Source organism: Condylostylus longicornis, unplaced genomic scaffold (assembly GCF_029603195.1).
Source record: "Condylostylus longicornis isolate FDR11 unplaced genomic scaffold, ASM2960319v2 ptg000010l, whole genome shotgun sequence".
Taxonomy (NCBI): domain Eukaryota; kingdom Metazoa; phylum Arthropoda; class Insecta; order Diptera; family Dolichopodidae; genus Condylostylus; species Condylostylus longicornis.
In genome coordinates this window covers 10824794-10851654 of record NW_026577979.1, presented here as the reverse complement: position 1 = coordinate 10851654, position 26861 = coordinate 10824794, and the positions used below count along the sequence as shown (strand labels likewise).

Below are 26861 nucleotides of genomic sequence, written 5' to 3'. Positions count from 1 at the left end.
TTATATGTATACATAAACATACTTAATATGTAAGTATAGCTGAAAAACATGGATATGAGGCATTTACACGGTCTTCCTTTGATATTATTTCAAATACTTTTAACATCATTTTTGTATACGCTCCGAAAAAATTTATTGCCAAGTTTAATGAATCACTTATGATTAATATTTCATTTTATGTATGTATAAATTACATTATAAATTATAAATACTCAAAATAATTAGAAAATTTTAAATGCACACAAAATTAAAGAATGCATTTTAATTGAAATTTTGCAGAAAGAGATCATTTAATAATAAACTTGAAAAATGATCCAAATATTAATCAAATTTATTTATGTTCCCTAAAAAAATCTAAAAATAAAATATTTTAAAGTAAGTAATTATGAACTTATGTTATTTTGATCTTTATAATTAAGCAGTGTATTTCAAACTATTTTCAAAATTAAAAGTGCTTACTTAGTTTTTATACTTAATTAGTAATTAAGACTCTAATTTTTGAATTATTCTTTCAAGAAAATTTTGCAAATAGTTTTTATATGTTTTCATTAAAATTGGAAATAATTTAATGACTTAAATGTTTTATTTACGCAAATATAAATAAAAACTAACTCAGCACTATGGAAGGAGCAGTTCTAGTTAAATTATTTAATTAAAAAAATGTCAATGGAAAGTTGTTTTAAACTAAAAATTTCATGAGCACTGTTGTTTCTCTCATAATTTTATTGTCATTTTTAAGTAAAGCAAGTTAATTTTGCCTTAAATCCTGAAGGTAAATTACCATAAATTTAAATTTACTATTACTTATTAAATATATTGGTATTTTATCAAACTATCCTTACGTTTCACTGCAACTTAAGATAATTTACCAGGGCTCACATTATCATTTTATATATATACATATATAAAACGATAATGTGATATAATTTTATAAATATATATTTATAAAATTATATAATTGTTTCTATGATTACTCAGTGTATCCCAAACTGTTATCCTATAAGTTATCCTATAACTGTTATCCTTACGCTAATATCCGAAACTTAATTTGAAAACCATATTAAGCGCATAACGAAACTTAGAGTCTTAAATTGTATAAATAATATGTTCAGCATAAATACTCCTCTTTTGCCTGTTTAACCAAAATCTAATTCAATTGCAAAACCACAGTTTTCAATTAAGGTTCATACTATTATACGTAAATTTTGTTTGATTTGATTAAAATTTAATTTCATAAATATTGATTCATTTCTTAACTCTGCCAATTGCAAAACCTAAAAGCAATGTAAAAAATATTATTTAAGCCTACACAACGAAATATTTTATAAAAATGCTTAATTTTGGAAACAAAAACTCTTCAAACCGTTTTTGATTACATCATAACATTTACATTTTAGGCGATACTTATAATTAAGCATTTCAAAATGATTTTCAACTTAAATTCTAAATGCATAAATAATTATGTGGTTTAAGAATTTGCTATTGAAATTTTGTTTATTATTTTTACCCATATTTAAGCAGAAATATTTTTGCAAAATACAAAAAAAAAAACAAAAAATTTGAATTATTTTAACAAAAATTATGAGAAAAAGAACATGTTTTGTTGATTTCTTTTTTTGTGTTTCTTTGAAGTCAATCCAAAATAAAAACAATAACTCATTACTTATTGATTAATCGAGACATTAACAATAGATCGATTCATCGGATCGCTAAATAATCGCTGATATACATTATAGTAAGTATATGAAATCATTTTGAAATCATCATTTCTAAATAATTTTGAAATTAAAAAGCAAAAAAAAAAGGTCGAAAACTTGCGTAATACTTTTGATTCAACACAAAAGATGGAAAATTTGCTTTTGTTAACTAAAGAATTGAAATATTTTTTTTCTTATTTTGATTTAGTTTTATTTTTATTTTCAATTTTTATTATGATTTAAAAAATTTCGCTCGCTTATTACCGGAAATATGCCTTTCAAATGAAAGAAAAACAAAAGGCGAAAAATTTTCATTTAATATTTTATAGGTAGGATCTCTAATATGAAATTTTAAATTTAGACAAGTATTAAGTCATTTTGAACCGATTTTCATTTAAAAATTAATATGTTTATATTGCATTGAGTTTAGTTTTTCTGAAAATATTGAAGGAGCTCAAACATTTTATTATAAAATTTTGAATAAAAGTGATAATTTAATTTGTTTTAGTATAGCACATAAAAATTTTAAATTTAACAATTGAATTGTAACACAAATGCAATTTAATGGAATACTGTATATATAATTTCTGTGGAAATTTTCTAAAACTCGATTAGGCATTTTTTGCCCAAATTGAGCTAGTGATAAAAATGAAATGGTAAAGAGTCAATCTTTTCTTTACCAGTACTCCATGAGCAAATTAAGAAATAGAAATATTAAAAGTTGTTGGAATTTACCATTTTCTTAATATCGGGTTTTGGCTAATTTCCACAGATTTATCAACCTGATATTTTGCGGATTAAATATGTTAAAAGTATGTATATTAAAAATTTAAACAATATAATAAGTGTCATCGTACTATGATTAATATACATATTACTTGAGTTGATTAAGTATTTATATTATAAGGCAATGTGAGCCAGACAGTTTGTCAGTTGTCGCTTTTTAATTGTTATTTAATAAATCACTTGATTTATTATACTCTCACGATAACACAATGTGATGACAGAAGGATTCTGCTATGAAAACCTATTTTAAAATTGTAATTATTACAAACTTACTTCGCGTTCGTCTCTTTTTTAAAATTATTATTTTTAGTTAACTACGTGCAAATGAATATACTTTTTCTTAATGAGTTACTTGCCCCAAATTTTGGAAAACTTTAAGTACTTGATTTAAATTAGTTCGATAATTAGAAAGTATGAAATGTACTTTTCAATATTGTCTTCCTTCATTTTTATTTTGTAATATTAATTTAATAATAGATTTCATTGAAAATATCTCAAACATAAATAAACAAAATTGCTATATTATCAATGAATAGTTTCGAAAATTTCATTAAATTGTCAAGTCTGTTGACATTTCAATTTCAGTGGGAAAATATTTTCACGACAATCAACTATTGACATAATGATAGAACATTTCTCTCCCCAATTACAGAAATATTTACACTACAAATATAATTCTTCTTTTTTTTTCTTTTGTTTACATAGCTGATAAGACCCGGAATAATCAACCACAAATCCATAACGTTTGCTATATACATATACGAGTATAAGTATATTATGTTGTATAAGTATAAAATAAAAAAGTTTTTATCAATTTGAGCCTACACAGTTTTTTTTTTTTAACTTTTAAATGGAATTATTAATTTTTGTTGAATTTCGTCCATTTTTTTTATATTTTTTTGTATTTTCTGTAGTATCAATTTTTTGCAAACACCAATTTACTACTGATAGTTATAGTATTGAATTCAAGTTTTTAAATGAAAACACCTATTTGTGTATAATTATACTTTCTTTATTGTACAAAATTCATTTTTTTTAGAATTAAGGTATAAGTAAGTACTTGCACTCTACTTAAATTGTTTTCTAGAAAAGAATAATACTAGAATTAGCAAATTAAAATTGAACAAATTTCGATCAACGCGGTCAAAGACCCTTTATTTTAAAAATCAATATCGTTCAAATTTGGTGAGTGACCCCTTGAAAATTTAAGTTGAAAAATTAATTGCTTATATTTTCTTGCCCATTTCCAATTAAATACTCAATTTATAGTTTAAAATAATTAAAAGGTTTTTACGAGATTTTTGATTATACTCAATGATAATCAAAAAGATTTTATTGTTAACACTTTTTAGTTAGAATTTTTAATAACATTTCCGTTTTTAGCACTTTTCCAAAAAATTTTTTGAAAAAAGTGCTTATTAGTTTCACTCTGTCCGTCCGTCCGTCCGTCCATCCGTCCGTCCGTGGACACTTTTTTTGTTTACAATGAAACCATAACCATTTTTGAAATTTTGCAAACGCAGAAAGGCGGTAGCTTGCTTCCCCTAGCGCGATATACTATAGTTAAACTTTAGAAAAACAAAATGGCCGTTCAAATTTACCGTTATCTAAAGTCCTTTTTTTCCAAATTTTTGATGTCGTTTTTCTTCTAGACCCCAGCCTGTAGAAGCTTGAAATTTTAGGAGCTTTTAGACATTAACAAATAGTTTATTTCGTTTGAAGAAAATTTTTTTCCATCTCCACCCCCTCTCAAGTTATCACCTCTTGAAATTCGTAAAATTTGAATTTTTGACACCTTATATTTCCGAAACCGCAAGGTTTTCCAAATTTTTATAAACGCAAAAAGTTAACGGTAAATTCCATGAAATTAAAAAATATAATTATTTTTCTTAACTCACACAATTAACCCTTAAAATCGAGCGTTATGTTAACCCCTTTTTATATTAATTTTTGCTTTATTTCAAACACTGCATATATGCGTCATCCTAAATATATGCAATTCTAGAAATAGTTTTGTATATGAATAAAAATAATTTTAATAGTTTGATAGGTATACATAGACTGTATTTAAAAGCAGAATTTTCACTTGTTGAAGGGAAAAGTGCTACAATACAAACCATTGGTTTGACCCAACTTTATTCATTTTTGGATTCAATATTTTGTATTATTCTCGATTTCTAAAAACTTTTTGACCTTGTTTATATGAATTTTGGTTCTCACAATTGTTTTCACAATTAAGTGTTACTATTATGATAATTAATTTTTTTTCGAAATTTTTAATTATTTTCGATATCATTGCTGTAATAGTGATCTGTAATTGAATATGCAATTTTTATTTAAAACTTTTTGAAAATCTAATTTTTTAAATTGAAATGTTTTGGCATTAAATCATTAAATTTTGTACTCAGTTGAATGTTTCAACATCTCAAAATTTACATGAAATTTTAATATTCGCAATAAATTTTTGCTATTTACTCGTGAGACACGCATATTAAAAAGTTTCCGAGAAATAAGTATACTTCAATAACAACATAATTAAATTAAAGTTATATTGACAAACCTTTTTTAAGAGAACAAGAGCAATAATTTGGCAATTACACTTATTTCTAAGTTATGAAAATGAAAAAGTATGGAAAACACAAAAATTTGACACATTCCAAAAAATCCATATGCCAGATACAAAATATAATATTTTAAAAATTTCAATACATTTGTATATTCATAATGTTTAATACTTGCAAACTATTCTCCTGTATAATATTTTATGAAATATTCGAATGTATTCTTTTAATTTTTGTGTCATAACCTCAATTTTATTGTTCTAAAAACAATTAGTTGCGTTTTTGTTTTGTCTTCTTTATTTAAATCAATTTCAACTTAATTCACTTAATTAAGTATGCAAATATTGTAAATAAAATAACATGCATTTTAAATGCAATTAAATTTTCCCTTTATAATTAATTCTTTGTTAGTTACTAATTTTACTTAATAGTTTTCTAGGTTACCTATTACAAATGGTTTTTATAACTAAAAACATTGTTAGCAATTTTCATAGTGGGTAGTGACTTAATTTAATACAATATGCAATATTCAGACGAATTTATGCTTCTCTTTAAATATACTAAAAAGTAAAATACATAAAAGAAATTTATAAAATCATGGAAGAAGAATACGTTAAATAAAGCTGAGTCTAACCAACGGTTTGTAATGTAGCACCTTTCCTTAGAATAAATGCAAGTACTATTTTTAAAAATATCTATGATATTTAAATTTCATTAGTTCATATTATGTATAATAATATATAACAATTATTGCATATATCTAGGATGAGAAAAAGAACAAAATTGAAAGAAGTGTTAATATAATTGTCGAACTCGACCGTTAATTTATTGAGTTAAGATAAATTATTATAGTTTTTGAGTACATGACATTTAACGTTACCTTTTCACTTTCATAAAAATTTAGAAAAGCTTCTACTTTCGGAAATATAAGTCACCGAAAACTGTAATTTTACGAATTTCAATATTCGCTAACTTGGAAGGAACTGAGGTTGAAAAAAATTTTGTTCTAACAAAATAAAATATTTATTAGTCTCCAAAAAGTGCTACAATTTCAGATTCCTACCTATAATTGAATAATTGGATAAACCTATAATTGGAGTTTATGGGTTTTATTTCAATTCAAATTTTAATTTTATCAATATCAAAAGCGCTATAAAAATTCTGCAATCAAATTAGTATATATGATCTCATTTTCTGAAAATTAATTCAATACGATGAAGTCATTAAGACTTACATGTACGAGTATCACAAAAATTTTTGCGCAGTTGACTTAATAATTTCAACTGTCATTTATAAGATCGTGCCCTGTCATTTAATTATTTTTAAAAAATTACTTTTATGATATCATAATTAAGCGCATTATTAGTATAAAATGTCTTTAAAAACACCGAAATTATTGATCAAATTAAAAAAAAAAGCAATTTTAATAGCTTAGTATACTTGCAATGCATATATTGCATTTTTATATTTTTAACGTCAAATAAAATTCAATTATTCATACTTCAAATATCTTCTTTAATATTTAACCCGCCCTCCCCCCACCATTTTATTAAAAAGACAACACTTAACCTTCATAAAATGTATTCTACTATCATTACCATCAAAATTCAAATTTAAAAAATAATTTGTCAAGATTGTGCATACCGAAGATTATCAAAAATTAAAAAGAAAAACTTCACTTAAATAAAATCATCAAAATCAGCCGCCTTGCCAAGTGAATCCTACACAAGAGAAAGAGTCAAAAAGTGAAAATTAAAATATACTTACATTATACAAAAAAAAAAGTGAGAGAATATTGAAAATAAAATTAAACAAAGAATAAATCTGATGTATGAAATTAATATGATGGATGATTTTTGATTACGTTTTCAGTACTAGCTATTTTTAAAAATATACAAAAAATGTAATTTTACATCAAAAATACACGCAATATAAATTTAAATACCTACGAGATAAGTATGAAATAAGAATTTACAAATACATTCATTCCTTTACTTATAGACACATAGCAAACGAGCACTGCATTTAACACGACCTAATGATCCTAGTTGTATTGTGATTGGAATCATCTATCGTCATAATATGCATATAAGACATGAGAGTTCATTAACTTTCACTAGTTTTGTACCCTCGTCTCTATTATAGTTATGATAGCTTAATATAAATCTGTGTTTATGTATACAATAAGTATATATGCATATATACTTATACATAATATAATATGTATGTATATGCTTAATAAAATTATGTAAGTACATAAAAAAGTACACGATAAAATAAAGTCGGGTTTAAAAACAAGTGTGCAATTGTACATTCATGTAAATGTTATCTTTTATTATTGTTTTAACTTTTTTTAATAAATTTATTATAGTGGACCACCCTTCTCTGAAGTATGTAAGTATGTATTTTTTTTTTAAATTACAACACGTAGATATGAAATCAAGTAATAGAGGCAGCAGCAATAAGTACACACAACCTTTCTTTTTTTTTTTGATTTATGAATAGTACTCGTAATTGTTTGTATTATAAAAGTATGAAATCAAAATAATTTTGATTTTACTATAACAAAATAGAAAGATAAAAGAAAACAATGAATACATGAAAATCATAAAATAACAAATTTTTAATGATGAAAGAAAGAGAATAAAAATTGTAAATTAAAAAAAATGAATCTTAGAGTCGGACTGGACTGATTTGATAATAATTACAGGGTTCGATGGAATCTACATACACACAACCACATTGTTTTTTTTTTCTACTTCTGAGTTTTTTAATAATTGAATCGTATAACACACAAACTACGCACCGTTTTCCGCTACAACAGCCCATATAAAGAAGTAGTGACGTACATTTAATCCGGTAGATGACTTCGTATTTTTTAGAAAGCAGAAGTTAAATACTTGACATTTAAATTTATACATTACTTTTTATTCCTAATTAATAAAATTCAATTAAAAATTATAGCTCATCTCGAACTAATTCGACATTTCGATTCAAGCCGCGGTTTGGAGCGTTGTTTACTAAAAAACGGAAGCCTTATTAACTTACACAACATTTTTTGGCTGATAGTTTTTGAAAAAAATATACTTTGACATGATTATGACTGTACTCATGTATGTTGCCAAGGTAACAATTCATTTAATTCAATTCAATTATTTTGACATTGCCTTTTTGGCATTATTGTAACAAAAGCATCTTTACACGCATTTGCGACATCGGTTTCAATTAAAAATAGAAAATTATTGTTTGTCGTTTTGAAGTTTAGTGCATTAAAATAGAGACGCCAAATGCACCTCGTTTTTGCGGACTTTCTTAAAAGCCAAAGCCAAAGAAAATTTATTTTATTTTCGAGAGCCAATAAGTTTAAGAATATTGTCATCGTTTCAAGCTACGCCGCGCAATTAGAGTTTTCATATGTTGTCTACGTATCTTTTTATATTCTGTTTTAAATACCTAAATGAATTATCTATTCAAAGTATAGAAAAAAATTTCAGTCCTTACAGTTTATACAGTCATACGAGTATACTTACATATGTTTTAAAAATTTTTGCTTACAATGCTTTTGTAGCACGCAATCAGGGCAAAGTTATTTATTCTTAATAATTTTAAATGTTACCACTACTGTTTTTAAAACTTTTTAATATTAAATTTTTTTAATTGTGTCATCATTAATTTTTTTTAATAATTACAATCATATTCTTATATTCATTTACATATCATTTTGTTTATTTTGCAATATTCATATTTTATGAAAAAATCATACAAAAACAAGAAGAAGAAAACTAAAAAAATAATTAAATTTTTATATCATAGCTTCTTTAATTGACAAGATTGTCGTGAGTTTAATGGACACAAATAAAATTTAAATGCATTAAAAAATTTATACATTATGTATAAATTATTTAGCCTATGTATTTGTAAAATTATTATTATTGCGCTGAGAAAAGATTATAGTAACGCGAATCCTACCAATACGTAAAATAAGTTGTATTTTACATAAGTTTTTATTCCATAGGGTTTTATTGGTTTTTCATTCAAATAGGGTTTGTGTGCCATAAAATCTCTCTTTAGGCAATTGAAATGACATGGTTATGAAAACTGCAATTGTTACAAATTTAAACATTATTCCTAAAAATACGAGTATTAAAAAATATTTCACAAAACTTAAGTTTTTGTCAAAGTTATGACAAAAAATTATTACCATTTTTATATGAATCACTCGAAATTCGATAGCTCAGTTCCTAAATTAGATATCCTAACATTTTTAAAATTAAAATAACATGCAAAATTTTCTTCCATCATATTTTAAAATTTTTAATAAAATATTAAAGTGGTTAACGGAATAATAAAAATTTTTGAATGCGCGATAATTTTCCAATAAACAATAATTTTCCTTTAATACTTTTAAAATCATTTAATGAACAATAAATTTGTTGAAATACACAAAAAAATTCGAGGTTGCCAAGAGTTATTTCCATATGTACATACATATACTTATTTTATACATCTGTAGGTTCTTAAAAGAAAAAATGCCATTAACTTGAATTGGAGAAAATTTAGTGTTTTCAAATTTAGAAAGAGAACATAAAAATATTCATTTATCGTTTTTTGGAGGCAGTAAGAACACATACCATTTCAAATATTTAATTTTGCTAATTATTGCATGGAACATGCATTTTTCTGCTCTGGTAGGCATAAAATTAAGTATTTAAACACAAAAAGATCTACATGGTCTAGTGCGATGGGCTCGCCTTTTTTTTTGCTAAACTAAGAAACTTCAAACATTCATTTGACCTCAGAAATCGTAACAGCAATTTTTAAATTTCCAAAAAATGCATAGTTACTTAAATGCATGCATTAAAAGCGAATCCGAACCTAAAATAGGCAAAAAGAGAAAAACAAACTTAATTTCCCTGTAAACGTTTTATAAATTTCTTACATTAATTTTCGGCGTAGGTTTTTTTCAGTGTAAACGCATTTTTTCTATCTTAAACGAATATTCTTTTATGCATAAAATAGAAAATGAAACGTTAAAATGTAATAAATTAAATTACAAAAACATGTTTGAGATTTTTCATAATACAAAAATTATTTATAGAAAATCGGAAATTATAAAGAAGAGATCACTATTTTTGCATTCAGTCATAATGATTCACTCATAATGATTAAGTATATAAGTAAGAAGTATTTTATGCGCATGCTAAGTATGTACGTATAAATACATACATATGTCATGTACTATATAGCTACGGTCTTATATTATGTATATACATATAATATTCATATACGTATACTTGTTAAATATCGAATTTAAATGGCGCATAATAATATGCACTCCAAATGCAATAAAATGCTCTCACTGGCCCCAAACAATAAAAATATTTTTATAAGTCTACATGTATAACATGTATGCACATATTATAATATACATTTATGAATACATACATATGTATATAGTTACAGAGGTGTATGTAAATTCATAGCAAGCAATGATATTAAATTAATATTTTGTTTATATTGAAATTGAATTGTGGTTTGTTATGGGCGCTTGTAATAAAATGAATTTGCATAAAATTTAATTTATAAAAAATGATATTTATTAATAAATAATAGAAAAAAAGATAAATCAATATTTTTATTACTTAAATATATTTAGAAAAACGCTTATAAAACTTATTCAATCAATTCTAAGTACAATTAAACAGTGATTAACAAAGATACATAATGGTTTAGTAGATGGCATTAGCAAATTTGAAAAATTATTACCTTACTAAATAGAGTAAAGTAATATTTCTAAGTTAATGAAATACATATGTACACATATACTTAAACACATGTTAAACATTTTCAACGTATTATTTTGAAAAAGCATAAGTATGGCAAATTGAATTTTAACTTTCTTACTTCTTCACGATTAAATTACTTTAAATGTTAAAAAAAACTTACGTTAAAGAATATTGAATGAGATTCTAAAAATATTTAAAGTCTCTTGGGCAAACTTATTTTAAATTTAAACTAAGTATTAGGCGAAATTTTCAAATCTAAATTCTTTTAAATAAAAAGAAAAACTACAATTACAATAATGAAAATGAAACTTAAACAAAACAGGATTTACTGGCTAGCATTGTCATAGCACGGTTAGTTATTAAGTATAGTCAATTCATATCTCGATCGCGTAGTCGAAAATACGAAAATTTTCGAATGGTGACAGTTCGCATTCGATTATCAAATTTATCTATAGAAGTGTACCTTTTTTACATAAGTGATATTAAATTTAATCGAAACCTAAAACTTAGCTTAACGTTTTATTATTTTGTCTCTCCCTTCTAATTACAGATGGTGATATAATTTCAAGTACTAGAAATTTTCAAGGACAAATGAACCATATAAGATTTATTACATTAAATTTTAATATAGCTCTTATTTATTTATTGTGTAAAAAAAGTGTTTCCGTTGTAGTTTTTCTTTATTTAATTGCAGCATTTTTTTTTTTAAATTCACGTGTACACGTACATATGTATATACACATCAAAATTAAATTTATTACAAAATGAAGGAAAATATTACAGTCAAGTTAACATAACTATTGTGTAACGAAGTAATTGTTTTAAATGTTCTTTTCCTGTTTTTAACATTATTTGTTTTCGGTTTACATTCTTAATAGTTTAAGATATACTAAACCAATTCATTTTACAAATAATTCTTAAGAATTACATGGAATTATTTTCTACACATATTTATTTTGATATAAAAATTAAGATATATATAATTATTTACATATATGTACATACGTGCTTACAAATAGAAAAAACCAATTTACAAGTTGTTTAACCCAATAATATCCGCGTGATCAAAAGTTTTCAAATTATTTTCGATTTACTTTAATTCAGCGGCGTTAATTGAATTTCATTTCAATAGTCATTTTATAACAACATTAAATATTGAAAAAATGTAAGATTTTTCAACAAAAGTTATAACTTAACAGTGTCATAGATGCTGGGATACTCTTATCCATTCAAAATCCTGAAAATTTCAATGAGTAATTGGGTTAAGTGCATTTTTATTAAATAAAAGCATAACACATACATCCATATGCAAGTACATAAATATATGCAGCATATAAAAGGCATAAAAATATATTAAATGTTGTTTTAGAAAAGATAAAAATCAGATTTTAAAAAATACTTATTTCAAATGCAATTATCAAAAGATTTGATAATAAATATTACGTGACTTCTATTCTATATGTGACTGAAACAATGTTTACTTATTTATCTCCTTATATATGGAAATACACTGTATAAGTATATATACATACCTATAGTTTTTTTAAACTCAGACGCAGTGTTTGGTTATCCTGCTAATGTTATGGTTATATTTTTACCCACATATTACTTAATGTAAGTATGTAACATGTAATTGTAAAAATATTTTTATTTAAATATAAAATATCACATCATAGATACATATGTGTATTTACTATGTACCTATACATATGCATCTTTATATTTATTAGTTATTGTATGCATATTTATTTAGTCTCACTCAGATAACTCTCTGTTTTCATATCGTTTGCTTGAAAAGAAATAAGATTGGTAAATAAAGAACAAAATTAAAAGTACAAACAAAGCAACTTAATGAAAAAAAGACCGAATATGACTTTAAGATAGATTCTTACAATTTTTCTAATACTTATATGTAACATATATATTTATATACATAAATCTTATGCATGCACTTTGTTAAAAAGCAAACCAAAAGGTTAGGATACCAAGTTTGTCGTAAATTGTCATGATCCATTCATATAAAATCTTAATGCAGTAAAGCCTAAAAAGATCCGCCGATGATTGCAGAAAATTTGTTCAGATCTACCATAAAAGAATTAAAATATTATGTTAATTTTTAGATTTATGCAACATTCTTCGAAGTAAGTATTGTCTTAAGTAATAAATCTTTAGAAGAATTTGAACAAAAGTATACATGTTCTCGTTAAAAACTAAAAAGAATTTCTTTACACATTAGGGACAACACTGCCTTCAAAATGTTAAGATTATAGATCACGCTGCGCTGCTAAGCGACAAGCATTTGTTGCTTCAATTTTATAGGTGTATATCATGAACCTAAATAAACCTCTAAGTTTAGAATGGAAAATATTTAAAAAAAAAATTAAAAACCTTTTCAAAGCAAAAATTTTTGATTTTCGAATGAAAAATTACTTGAATTACACAGTATTTTTCAATTTCTAGTGAACTAAAATGAACTTATTGAAGTTATAAAAAAATAACAAGCACGTACTAAAAAAAAATTAAAGAAAAGATCGCTTGAAAGGAAAAAGGCAAACAAAATAAAAAAATTTTCTACCTGTTCACTTTTATTTTTAGTCAAGAAGCAAAACAAAAAAAGAAAAAAAAATATTGATCAGAACAAAGATTCGAATTGAAAAGAACATGAAACAACAAGAATTACTTGAAAATGTCATAAAATTTATTATTACAACACTTACTTGCATGAGAGTAGAAATTCATTAACAAATTTTATGAATGTGAAGATTTTAAAGTAGCAAAACACTAAAATGATATAGTGTACAATTATGTCCATACATACATACATATATATTCTAATTCATATGGTATGCATACCTAACCGTATTCAATGTTCATAATTTGTGCACGACTGCATTTTTCAAATATTAGAAACCCATCGAAAAACGTGATCTTTCAACTCATTTCTAATTACAAACGGCCTTCGTAAAAGGATATTCTTTTATATTTTTGTACATATGGGACTTTTGTTTAATAAAATCCTCAAAGATCCATTAAAAATTAGTAGACACTTATTTTTGTATAATCATAAAAATAAAATCTTGATTTTATGGTCAAAAAATACTAAGTATGTAATTTTGTGTTTGTTAAATTTTCACATTTTCTCACGGTTTTATTCAATAAAGCAAAAAACCAAAAAGGAAGATGAAAAGTTGTAGGTGACGTTTAGCATAAAATATTTTGAAGGAAGCGTTTAAGTAATTAACACTTTTTAGTTTGTCAAAAATCGTTTCTTCGAAAATATGTATGTAAATTTGTATTTGAGTTTAAAAAAATATTTAACATTACAATATTTCACACAAACACTAGTTTGCTTATTCAAATTGAAAACAATTGTTAGCGGATGTAAAAACAAAATAGTTAAATTTTTTAAAACTTTAAAAAATAAATAAAATAAGATAAATGATGAAATCAACTGGTAAACACGACGTTTTTAAACTTTTTCAATTCTCAATTCTTTTCGGATTAATCCTGTCTAAGTTTAATTTAGATTTTATTATTAATAACAAGAATTTTATAAACAGCAAAGTGACATGTTTTTTGCATAGAAAAATTTAAACCTTTCTAGCGAAGTAAAGATGCGCCTTAGGAATATTTCCGAAACAATAAGATCAACAAAATCATAAAGCTCAACTGTTCCATTATTACTGCTAACATTACAACAGTTTAATAACATTATAACAGTTACATAATTTAATTGGTATTTGCACTTTTTAGTAGTCACGATAAAAATATTTATTAAATTAAAATAATTTATTGAATAATTCGTAAATTTGTGAATATACATATGTACATATATAATTGTAGAAGAATAATGAAAGATATAGCCCAATTCAAATATCACACACATACATATATGCAAACAAGAATTCAACCACAAATAATGTTCTTATAATAAATTCATGCGCCTCAACTTAAATCAAAACATTTATAATCCAATTTCTATATTTCATATTCATAATTTAAAACACATTTAAATGCATTTATTTTTAAGCTATTTAAAACTTTTATATTTCAAAGAATATTAAATATTTTAGAATTAGTTGCGTACAGGTGTAACACAAATCATTTTAATAGAATAACGTAATCCTAAAAGAAATCACCTAAAAAAATTTTTTTCTTCATCGAATATGTAAATAATTTCACCTTTGACGTTTTGTTTTAAGAATTTTTCGTTTTTTTTAATTTAATATTTTTTGTTTCTAGAAAAACGTTTGTTTTGATACAAAATTCTATAAATTTCATTCTATTTTTCATTTTATTACTTTTTATTTTGCTTGAATTTGTTGTCATTTTACGTACAAATAATAATTGTTTGTTAAGAAATATAATTTACAAAAATATACGAAGTGATGTTAAACATTTCTTAGGTTATTTGTGATACTTTGTGAAATACTTAAAGTTTCTTAATAAAAATAACTAAATTCTTCGAAATAATCCAGTAGAAGTTCCAGTGATCATATACGTTATTGTAGAGTTCAATAAAATAATGTGATTGGTTGGTATGAGTTGCTTGGTTATACTGGCAATCGCATCCTAAAATAGATGGTGGCAAGAAACGTCTTATCATTTCAAAATTGGTTAAATTTTTTTAATAGTTTTATATTTTATGTAATAAACACTTTGTTTGGGTTCTTATTAAACGTCAATTGGACTACCTAGGTCTAATTTTAGCGTCAATATTAAACAATGTATAAAGTAGGATTATTTTATCTTCAACTTATTATTACTTATATCTTACAATTTTTATTGCAAAAAAATGTAAATTAATTCTGGAATATATCTGAAACATAACTTCGGCGCCACATTTCTTTAAACTTTTTAAGTTCACCAATTTTATCAATTTTTATCAACCTAAGTATAACAGTTTATTGATTTCTCTCACAGAACATCACTTTCTTTTTCACAACCTAATTCTCTGAAAACTTTCGACCCAACTAGTCATTACAAAATTACAAATATTTTACATTTAAATTTTTTCCTAAAATTTTTATATCCATTTTTTATTGTTATAATATAAAAAAAAACAACTAAATTTTTTAAAAAAGTAATCTTCTTTCCATAAATATTTTCATTTTAAGATTTAACCAAATTAAAAATAGAATAAAAATAAAATTTTGAAGACCACAGAAAACAAAATGCAATACTTTCTCTTGTCTTCATTCACATTAACTCTAAATGTGTATATGAACAAGAACAAAAAAAGTATTCTATTGGACCAAAACAAAAAAGAAACAACACTAAATTATTCGTATAAAGAAATGTAGGACGCGCAGATTCGAATGATTTGAGCCGAATGAACTTAACATAACATAAACGCAAACTAAACAGCACACAAACTTGTTAAGTTATCTATTGGTGCCCTCTTTAACCTAGATGAGCAATAATTTATCTTTTATTTTATATTCTAAATTCTGATTGTTTTCATCGCATTCTCTATTTTGGACAGATGCCATACTATTGATGATATATTTGCGGTCCATAATTCTTGATATTCTATTGTAAATTTTCATATATTAGTACACAGCAAAACATACCAAATATACAAATAATTTAAAGGGCTTTAATGTAAACTCTATATTTATATATGTATGTAGTTATAGTTTGAAGTTAAATGCTCACAGCCTAATGAAAAAGCAAAATTTTGGTATGTTTTACGCGATCTAATGTCAGTTTATTTGACAAAGTCCCATAATTTTCGTACTTCCACATTTTTTTCTGGTCGATTTGTGGTTTTCCAAATGGTATAGAAGAAAATTATAGGCAAGTCAATGTGTTGTGTTGGATAATATTTCATTGTTATGAGAAGATTAATTTGTTAATACCCTAATAGAACTTTTAATATTTTGTCATGACGCAAAGAAAACAAAAATATAAATTAATTCTATTAGATAGGCAAATTATATTAGAAATGTGTAAAAATGAATAATATTAAAAAAGAAATTAAGCATATTAAAATTTTTCTCCCAAATTTGTCTAAATTAGATCAACTTAAACATTTAAGAAACATGATAAGATTAACAGATGCAGGATGTACACTTGTCTGAGAAATTTATTCCATTCATAAAAAAAAAATTGAAATTGCAATAAAATATAAAAATTATGAAAGGGAATGTGGTTTTAACAAATTAAATAATTATTATAAATTTCTATAACATTAGAAAGGGTTTTGGATTGATCATCACTTGCGAAGTTAAAAGGTTTATCCATCCCCTAAAATTTTTTAAGTTTTACTATAATTTGTTTCTCTAGTGCCAAATTTACCAAATTAATTTTGACTGAACAGTATCCAGCGCACTACTCGTGCAAGAGACTCAAATCTCTGTCAAAAATAAATTTTTATTCATTCGAAATTTATGTGAAATTCATTTTCAAATTTATGTGAATCGGATAAACAAAGATCAAAAATTTCAATTACGAACTCACTTTATTAAACATCTAATAAATTGTATATATTATATACATATATGGATTTGAACGTATACGTTTCAGATTTTTCATTATTTGGCCAATTCCAGGAGTTTTCTGAAGCTGATTTTTTTAAAATAGCAAGTCTAACTCTAGTTATGACTATTTTATTATTACATACTTGTAAGCAATATATAGAGTTGAAAAAAATTCCTAGAACTTAAAACAATTTGTAAAACTTCCGAACATACCATTTTTATTTTATAAAATCTGATTTATGATTTCCTATAGGGTCGATTTATTATACTATTAGGCTAATCACACACTTCCAAGAATTTAATGATAAAATTTTGTAATTAAGAACCGGAAAACTAAAACATTTTATTTCAATCAAACCACTTTACTGTTTCAGATAAAAATTTTTTTACATACCAGACAAATTTACAAAGTACTTTTAAAAAAATTCAAATTCTTCATTGATCAAACATAAATTTATGTCACCATTTTTGGAATAAAATGAATATAAGTAAATTTGCACAAAAGGTTAATTTGAATGAACACTTTACTTTTGTAAAAGACAACAATTTTCTTTTCTTTTTTATATAATTTTTATTTTAAGATCTTGGTATTCACCACTACTACATCGAATCAATCGGTCAACAAACAAATAAAATAAAATAAATTTAGCAAATAAAGAAAAATATAAAAAAAAAAACATAAAAAGCCTGCTTTATAATCGGCGTATTATTAAAGACGAAATCTTCTTTTTCGACTTAAATTAACAAAAACTTTGGAAACACTTAAAAAGACATTGCACTAAAAATCTCACAGCATCACAAAGTTTATATAAAAATCGCATAGCAAAAGACAAAAATTTAATTTCGTTGCGCAAAGAAGATCGAATGCAATAACAAAAATAACAATAACACCAATAAAAAAAAACAAAAATATGAGAAAATTGAATTAATGTGACAAAAAAATCGCGCACACACAACATCACTTTTTGAATTTTTCATTTGCACCAAAAACGACACGATGACTGTCGTCTGTTAACAGTCTGGAAATTTATTTTTTGTTATTTTTAGATAAACATTATACATTAAGGGTGCAGCAAAAGATCATTGCTCTAAATTCAAATTATTTTATTGGATGAATATTACATTTATACATTCTGATATACGAATTACACAGTTTTATAATGAACACATATACTTACTTGTATTCATCATAAATGTTGTTATAATATACAAGAAATGCACTTATATTTTAAGTAGAAAATTGCATTAATGAATTTTAAACAGAATTGTTTATTTTAATTTAAACTCATATGATTGTATAAAATTCTTATAGCATATGTACATAGAGGCATTCAAAAAGCAAAAGTAGCGCTTATACAACCAACACTTTTTAAGAAGAAAAATCTTTTTTAATAAAATTTATTAATATTAACGTGATTTACACGAGAGCAAATTTTAATGAATAAAATTTTATGGAGTTTTATTGAATTGATAATGTGCAAAATTATAATTTTATTTAATTTGCAGAAAGTAATAAAGATTTCAAACGCCTTGGTATATGCAATTTTTATTATTGTAGCATATGCAACATTTGCAATCTCTTTTCTTAAGAGATTTTAAAGTATGTATTTAAAAATATTTAATAAATTTATTTTTAACACCATATTCAAAGAATTCAGAAAAAGTTCTAAATTTTTCGAAATTTTCATATACATATAACGTTATGATTCTTCAACATCTTTATACATTTGTTATTATTACATTTAGAAAACTCCTGTATTAAACAAATTATTGAAAGCTGAGCCAAAAGGTAAATCCATACAATAAAATTTTGGCTTCAATAAATGGGCCATAACTGTAGTCAACGGAAATACTTCTGAAGTACCCAGATTTATAATTAAATAACAACTAAGTATTGTAAACAGGAAGGGAAACATAAAAATTCGTATACTTAATTGAAACAAAGAACATGACTGAGACTAAAAAACTACATATAAGTATATGAGTTTTTATTTTACATTGCTCTTTCTTTGTCGCAGTTGCTAATATATAGATACTAGCAACTTCCTGTTGTGATGGTGTCGCAACCCTTCCAACGTCATCAAAATCAATAAAAAATAAGTGTAAAATATTTGTCACGTGACATCATGAACAAGTGCATTTAAAGATCCAATCTCAACTTTTTACGTTCTCATAGACTACGTATGCAACATTTGGCTTTTATTATATAATAAGAATTTTATTCTAAATGTTTAAAGGAGGTTTACCTCAATTATTCACTCCTTATTTCCCAGCTCAATACTGCAAATGGAAACTCAAACTATTGAATTTATTGAACTACTGAATACTGAATTCGTGGACATAATAGATACGTAGATTTGTATTTAATTAATATTCTTAGATCTATTGAAAATGATGTAAAAAAACAAAATTTTAACCCTATTAAACTTAACGATCTCAATTCATTTAAAGCGAAAATATGTGCTGCTTTTATAAAAATTCAATATAATTGAGATTAAAACCATTTTTAATTTTTTCATATTAAGTATTAAGTGTGTTCACTTTGGCATTAAAATCAATTTCATAAAAATTACAAAATTCGTCGTTATTATTTTTTTATGCGTAACATTTAACAAAGTGGATATAATACATATGTATATAGCGGAATAGGGTTCACTTCTGTTCACATTCATATAGGCATAAAAATTTAATGGGTTTAAGCGTGATGTAATTTGGTTATCTAAGCGCTTATAACCGAATGCACATGTATTTTTTGTTCAAAACTTCATTTAATAAAACACAGAAATTTTTTTTACAATCAAATTTTAACAATATAGAAATTACGCTAAGAATAAAAACCAAGTTTAAAGTCAATTAAAGCGATTTAAAGAGACAGGAAGTTGAAAATTTTTGTTGAATTTTTAAATTTCATTATAATATTTATTTCAACTTTGTTATATAAGAAAAAGAAATATTTAGTAAATTTCGTATATACATACATGCATATTTAGAGAGAGGGGTCTGTTAACAGAAGAATTCAATAATTTTTAATCAATGAACAAAAATATCATTTTGGTATTTCAGCATAACATTTACCAATACACAAAAAATAGACGGGGAAGATCTAAATTATTAATTGGGTTTGGTATACAGTTCAAATTTAATAAAACCCTTTCTAAAATTTTTATAATTGAAATAACATGTGTTATGTATTATATAATAGAATTTATTATGTTTAAAATTTTATTATACTGGGTCAGTTATTCAAGTAATGTAGACAAGCATATATTGCTTAATATACATATGTTTATATATTGCTTAAAATAGCTTATATCTAAAATATATTTAAGGTTCATAAATATCTTCAGAAACCAAGTATGTTATAGAATCATATTTATGTAGTTGTTAAATTTCTATAAGTTGTATTAAAATTTACAGCTGAAATTTCTTTCTGAATTTAAAGTACAAATATTGAAACTAGCTGGACAAATTGTCTAAAATATTTTTTTCTGCGTCAATTTCAGTTTTAATTTTAAAAATATTTTTATTTACTTATTTTAAATAAAAAATTTTAATACAAACAATTTCTTTTTCATTTTAGATGGATTCCGTTTTTAATTCTAAATTGGAAGTTCCACAAAAAACAAAATCATTTATAATCAAATTGAGCACTCATACTCAATTTCGAATTGATGAAGGATTATTCGAAAATAATTTAATTAATAGTATACGTGTTGAAGGAATATCAGATGAGAGTAATTCACAAATTGAGATTAGTCAAAATTCCTTGAAAGGAAATAATGGACCATATCCAGAGATAACAATTGTCGATGTTGGAACCGTTATTTTACGTACTGATTCTTTTTCAGGTAAGGTAGTCAAAAATATTTAAAATTGCTTTTTATTATTTTAATTCACCTATACAGCCCGAATTTGCATTTCGGTTTCCCTCTATATTCTTGCAATTTCTTTATCTATTTTAAAAAAAGGTATTTAAATTGGGTGCGCTATAAATTCAATTTTTTACATTTTATTTTTTTAACAAACTTATTTCGTATTTAAACCTTACTAACATTATTCATTATCAATTTAATTAAAAAATATTTTAAAATTCCAGGTGAATTTCGTTTAATAGTAAGGAATAGTGGTTTTGTTAAAATTTATAAGAATGCATTTCAAAATACATCCTTTGAAGGGCAATTCTCGAATATTAAAGATTTACGTTTTGATGTAGGAGCCTTTAATAAAGCTCAAGCTAAGGTAAAACTAATAAATATTTATTAATTTTCAATAAATTTAATCGTGTTCATACTAAAATTTTTTGTTAAAAAATTTAAATATTTTTAGCTTACAATAGAAGATTCAAAAATTGATGAATTAAATCGTTTCGAAGCTTCTTTACGTGAAATTAAATTTGATAATTGTACAATTGGAATAATCGATACTGGTGCATTTGATGTGAATAATATCAATTCGATTGTATTTTATCGATGTAAAATTGATGTGTTTCGTTCAAAAGCAATTACTGAAAAGGTAATTTTTCTTAAAAATTTTGTATTTTTTTGTTAATTAAATACTTTACAACTATAATTTGATATTAAAAAAAAATTATTTTTAATTTTAGCTTTTAAGTCATAATTTTTCAATAACGAATGCCGATATTCGTGTGATGGAAAGTGAAGCTATTTCAGGAAGTGGCATTACAGAATTAGTTTTAAAGAATAATAAGTAAGTTTTCGGTTAAATCAAAAAAATTTAGAAAAATTTAAAATTTGGGTAAAAATTTAAAGTCAAATTACGTTACTTTAAAATTCCGGTAAAAAATGTTTATTTTTAAATAATTTAATTTTCACTAAACAATCAAACCATAGATTAACGAAAAGTTTAAGAGATTTCAATTGAATAACATTCAAACTAATAGTAAAATTCATAGGTTTACAAATATCAATTGGTTATCAAAAATCCTGTTAAGCAAACAAACGTTCACATGCTTTTTTACTCAAATTGAAACTTGAATTAAGATGTATTTTATGTCTGAACTTACAAATGTTCAAATGTGCTTGTGGAATTTACAAAAAATTTAACAAATATGCAGTACTAAACTTGAAGTTGTCAAAGTTTTCGATTAAAAATTTAATATTTTAGTTAAAATCAATGTCACTTTAAAAATATCAGACTTATTTTTACTATTTTATTGAAATGAAACCACGTTGTCGAACATTTCCGGAATTTCATTAAATAGAATGAATCAAAGAGGATTTCCTTTTGCAATAATAAAACCACATATTTATAAATATAATTCAAAAAGTTCAAAATAAAAGTTTCACAATTGCATTCAGAACAAATTTTTCCCAATGTTATCGGCATACTCACCTGTAAATTTGTTAATTATCATTTTATACGTACCTGTAATGAAAAAAGAAGTAGAATGTAATATATTTCTAATCAAAATAAAAATTAGTTTTGGAAGAGTAAAAATATGAGAAAACTTTTCAAACGGTTCGTATTTTGACAAAAAAAAAAAATCAGAAAATATTTTAAATCAACCTTTAAAACATGTGACCAGTATCCTAATCACTAACTCCTAAGAAATGAAGTCTATGCTTTTAAAATTAAATTAATAATTTTTTTTTTTCATTTTAGTATCGATGAAATTCAATCGAATGCAATATATGTGGTAGCGGCAAACGCAACAATTTCATACAATCGTATCAATAAATTAGGAGACAATTGGCTTCGAATCAAAGATTTTACTCATATACACATTCATCAAAATGAATTTAGAGATTTTGGTTCCATGCTGCTTGAGCAACCTCCAACATCGCCAAATATAGTCTTTTGTAAATTCGAGAATAATTCAATTACAAATCCAAAACCTGGAAGTCTGAACATTCCTAACAAATATTGTATAATACGTGAAATATCATTCTATCAATTATGTTCCTGTAATACCGAATGGTTAGATCAAATAACATCACGCGATCTGAAATCACTTAGTTATTGTCGTGTCTCAAATGATTTGAAAGATTGTTTTAAACGTAGTGTATATAATATTCTTGCATGGCTTAATGAAGTTTGTGATTATAATGCAAATACATTAGATTGCATGAAAGGCCAAGAACAAAAGAATGTCAATTCAAATTTCATTGATCCTAATGATGATGGAGGTTTCGATTTAAATTGGATTTATATTATTGTTGGCATTATTATTCTAGTCATATTAGTTCTTATAGTTTTTATAGCAACTATGAAATTTTACACAAAACGTCGTCAACAACAGCAACAACAAGCTGCAACACATCTTTCCGAAAGTAATTCAGCTGTGTCGAATCTAACACCAAATGGTACAGCACAAAAGCATCAACATATATTTTCGAATGAAGATCGTCGAATTATTAATCAAACATTAAATATCTTAAGAGAAAAATATCCACCTGATGTTTACGATGAGGTTAATAAAAATACTCAAATTTTATTACGCGGTAATATTAATGAAATGCAAAGAGTTAAATCTATTGGAGACATTGTACAAGCATTAGATGAATGTCAAAATACTGGCGATGATTTTGTTGCATTCACAGATATTTTATATAAACATTTAGCGTCATCAAGCGGTACAGCACCACCAATCGAACCAACATATTCAGAACCAGTGATACAAGATGATGTTAATAGTATTAGTAGTGGAGGAGTGGGAGGCGTTGGTGGTGGAATAACTAATAGAACAGGCGGTAATAATAGAGGAGTTGGTCCATATGCATCAACAACTGTTGTACCAGGCATTACAGATTTACAAACAAATATCGATCATATATATGCAGAACCTACAAGCGCCCAACAGCCGTTACTTACAAATGAATATGCTTCCCCAGCTGATCGTAATGACGACAATATGGTAGATTTATATTCTGAGCCGATTTCAAATGAAAGAGGTGAGATATTAATTTGAAATGATTGAGTTTTTGAGAGCTGTGTACATACGTTTATATATGTATATATATACAATATAAATATCTATATATGCATATGATACAGACATGGCAAATGAAACAGTAAGAAATTTTATTACGTAATTTTTTTTTTGTTTTTCTTTTGGAATTTTTCTCAAACAGGATAAAAAAAATTTAATATTCTAAAATTGTCATGTAAAAATCTTGTTGTTTTAATAAAATTAGAATGTCTACTAGAAATTGTATTTTTAAGGTGAGATCAAAATGTCAAATATAGACATATACAAAGCTAATTGTTTTTTTGTAACAAATATTGTTTAACCCTTTTCGGGAAATGTTTATTTTATTTTCTGTTTTGTTTTTTTTTTTTTTGCTTTTATTTGCTACTAAATTGCTATGGTGTACGGCAGTTTCACAAATATAGATATATTAAATTATTTTGTATTTATTATTTGCAAAATATTGCAAGTTTACCATCCAATTATTATAGACTTAATCCGGCAAAAATGCTTTTGTATATTTAATGATTTAAAGATTAATATAATAAGCTAGAAATACTCATTTTATATAATATTCATATAGAATGCATCTTGGTATAGAACACCAGTTAAAATGCAACTTTGGAATAACACCAAATTTTAGTTTCTATCATCAAACATCAATTCATGTCACTCACAATATTCAATAAAATTGCCAAACTTCAATGGCACTCGCTTAATAAATTACTTTTTTTAACGATTACGACAAGTACGTTAAATGTTTTTGTTAAATGCACACAACTCTGTTTTATGTTATTAAAGAAAAAATTTTACTTCGAATTCGAAATTAGGGTAATTTAAACAATTAAATAACTAATAAATTTGTTAAATATAGTGCGAATCCAATATTGACAAATAATTAATATTTTTAACGGACAATTAAACTGTGCTCACTTCTTTCATTTCAAAACATGAGAACTACCAATATGCATAAATCATCCAAAACCTACTAACAATAAATTGTATATATAAACACGAAAACAAAATATTGTCATAGGGAAAATTCAAATTTTTAATTTTTCTAAACTCAGTATTTTTGTTATTTTCATAATTATGCTTGCAATTAATTTTCAATTTTATAATTATCATCTTAAGCTTTATATAATATTCTTAATACAATAATACAATCATATTTTTTAATTCCATTTTTGCTTTTTACTTATTAACGCTAAATATAATTTTTTTTTAGATCGCAAAATCATTCCGCCATATGCAATAATTGGACCAAAAGCATATTCTTCAAATCAATCATCAATTAATTCTTCAAAACATAATCAAAAAACAATACAACAAAAACCGTCCACATTTAATATACCAACATCACAAACAATAAATCAAAAAAATCTTCCTGATGTTTTACATCCGTCAACATCTTCATCAATTACTGCCAATAATAAAAATAATTTTCTTAATAGCACTAACATAAATAACAGCAGCAGCAGCAGCAGCTTTAAACCCTTAACAAATGTTCAAAAAATGGCAAAAAATTTTTCAAATGATCCAAACTTCCACATAACAAGATCACCAACATCAAATCGTCGAATACCAAAGTATACAATTCCAAATAAAAAACAATTATCTGATAATAATATTGTTGAACAACATCAGCCATCACCATCCACATCTACATCATTAAATCCATCATCATTTACATCAATTAAACAAAACAACAATACATTAGATTATGATAATTATATTACAGGATCTGGAACAGGAGGTCTAATAGGAAATTTTAATGTTAATTTATCACCATCTGGTGAAGCAGCCACATCCAAAATAGTTTCTGGTGATAATCAATCGAATCATTCAGGTGGTAGTGATATAACAGTTCAAATGGATGATATTATAGAATATGCGGATGCATAAAATTTCAAAAATTTTATAATTGAATCTGGTCCAAACTAGATAATTTTTTTTTTGTTTGATTAAAATTCTTGAAGATGCATTATAATTTTAATTGTGAGCGTATCGAAACTTTTAAACTTGTTTGTCATACAATATTATTAAGATTATATTTCATGATCGCACTGTTAAATGCATTTTGAATTTTTTCTCTTGTTATAAATATTTCCTTTTTATATATAATTAATTTTATAACATGTAAATATTTTGAAGCATAAAATTGATTTTATTTGATTTCTTAAGAAAAATATTTTGTTTGAATATTTTTATGATAATTAATAAGTAACTATGTACTTTGATAATCTAAACTGTCATACACATGTATTATGTTTATTCATAAATGCCATAATATTTAAACCTATGATAGTTAAAGCATATACATAAAATACAAAGATTTGCCACAAAATTTCGAAAAATTTAAATTTCAGAATCAAATATTATGATAATTAAGTAATTAAAATTAATTATCTTCACATTCTCATATATGTATATATAATGTAGTTCTTAAATTAAAAATTTGTGACTCCATTCAATTAGATTTTCATTAATCAAATAAATAGTTGGTGTAAATTCGTATTTGAAATTTCATTAATGCATCTCCAAATCATGTGACAACATTATATTATAAAACTTCAATCTGATTTTTCTATATAATTTTGTTTTTTAATATTACACTGAGC

At 24.6% G+C, this 26861-nt stretch overlaps 1 protein-coding gene across 1 annotated transcript in view; it reads left to right on the top strand.

Annotated features, from left to right (window-relative positions):
- LOC129618741 (uncharacterized) overlaps nt 1-26459 on the top strand; it is a 36311-nt gene extending 9852 nt beyond the window's left edge. Inside the window, exons 2-7 of the mRNA XM_055533702.1 lie at nt 20893-21160; nt 21409-21551; nt 21639-21824; nt 21916-22019; nt 22935-24223; nt 25469-26459. Coding sequence (XP_055389677.1) covers nt 20893-21160; nt 21409-21551; nt 21639-21824; nt 21916-22019; nt 22935-24223; nt 25469-26145 — 2667 coding nt within the window. The 3' untranslated portion in view covers nt 26146-26459. The remainder of the gene's footprint in view (nt 1-20892; nt 21161-21408; nt 21552-21638; nt 21825-21915; nt 22020-22934; nt 24224-25468) is intronic.
- The last annotated feature ends 402 nt before the right edge of the window (nt 26460-26861 follow it).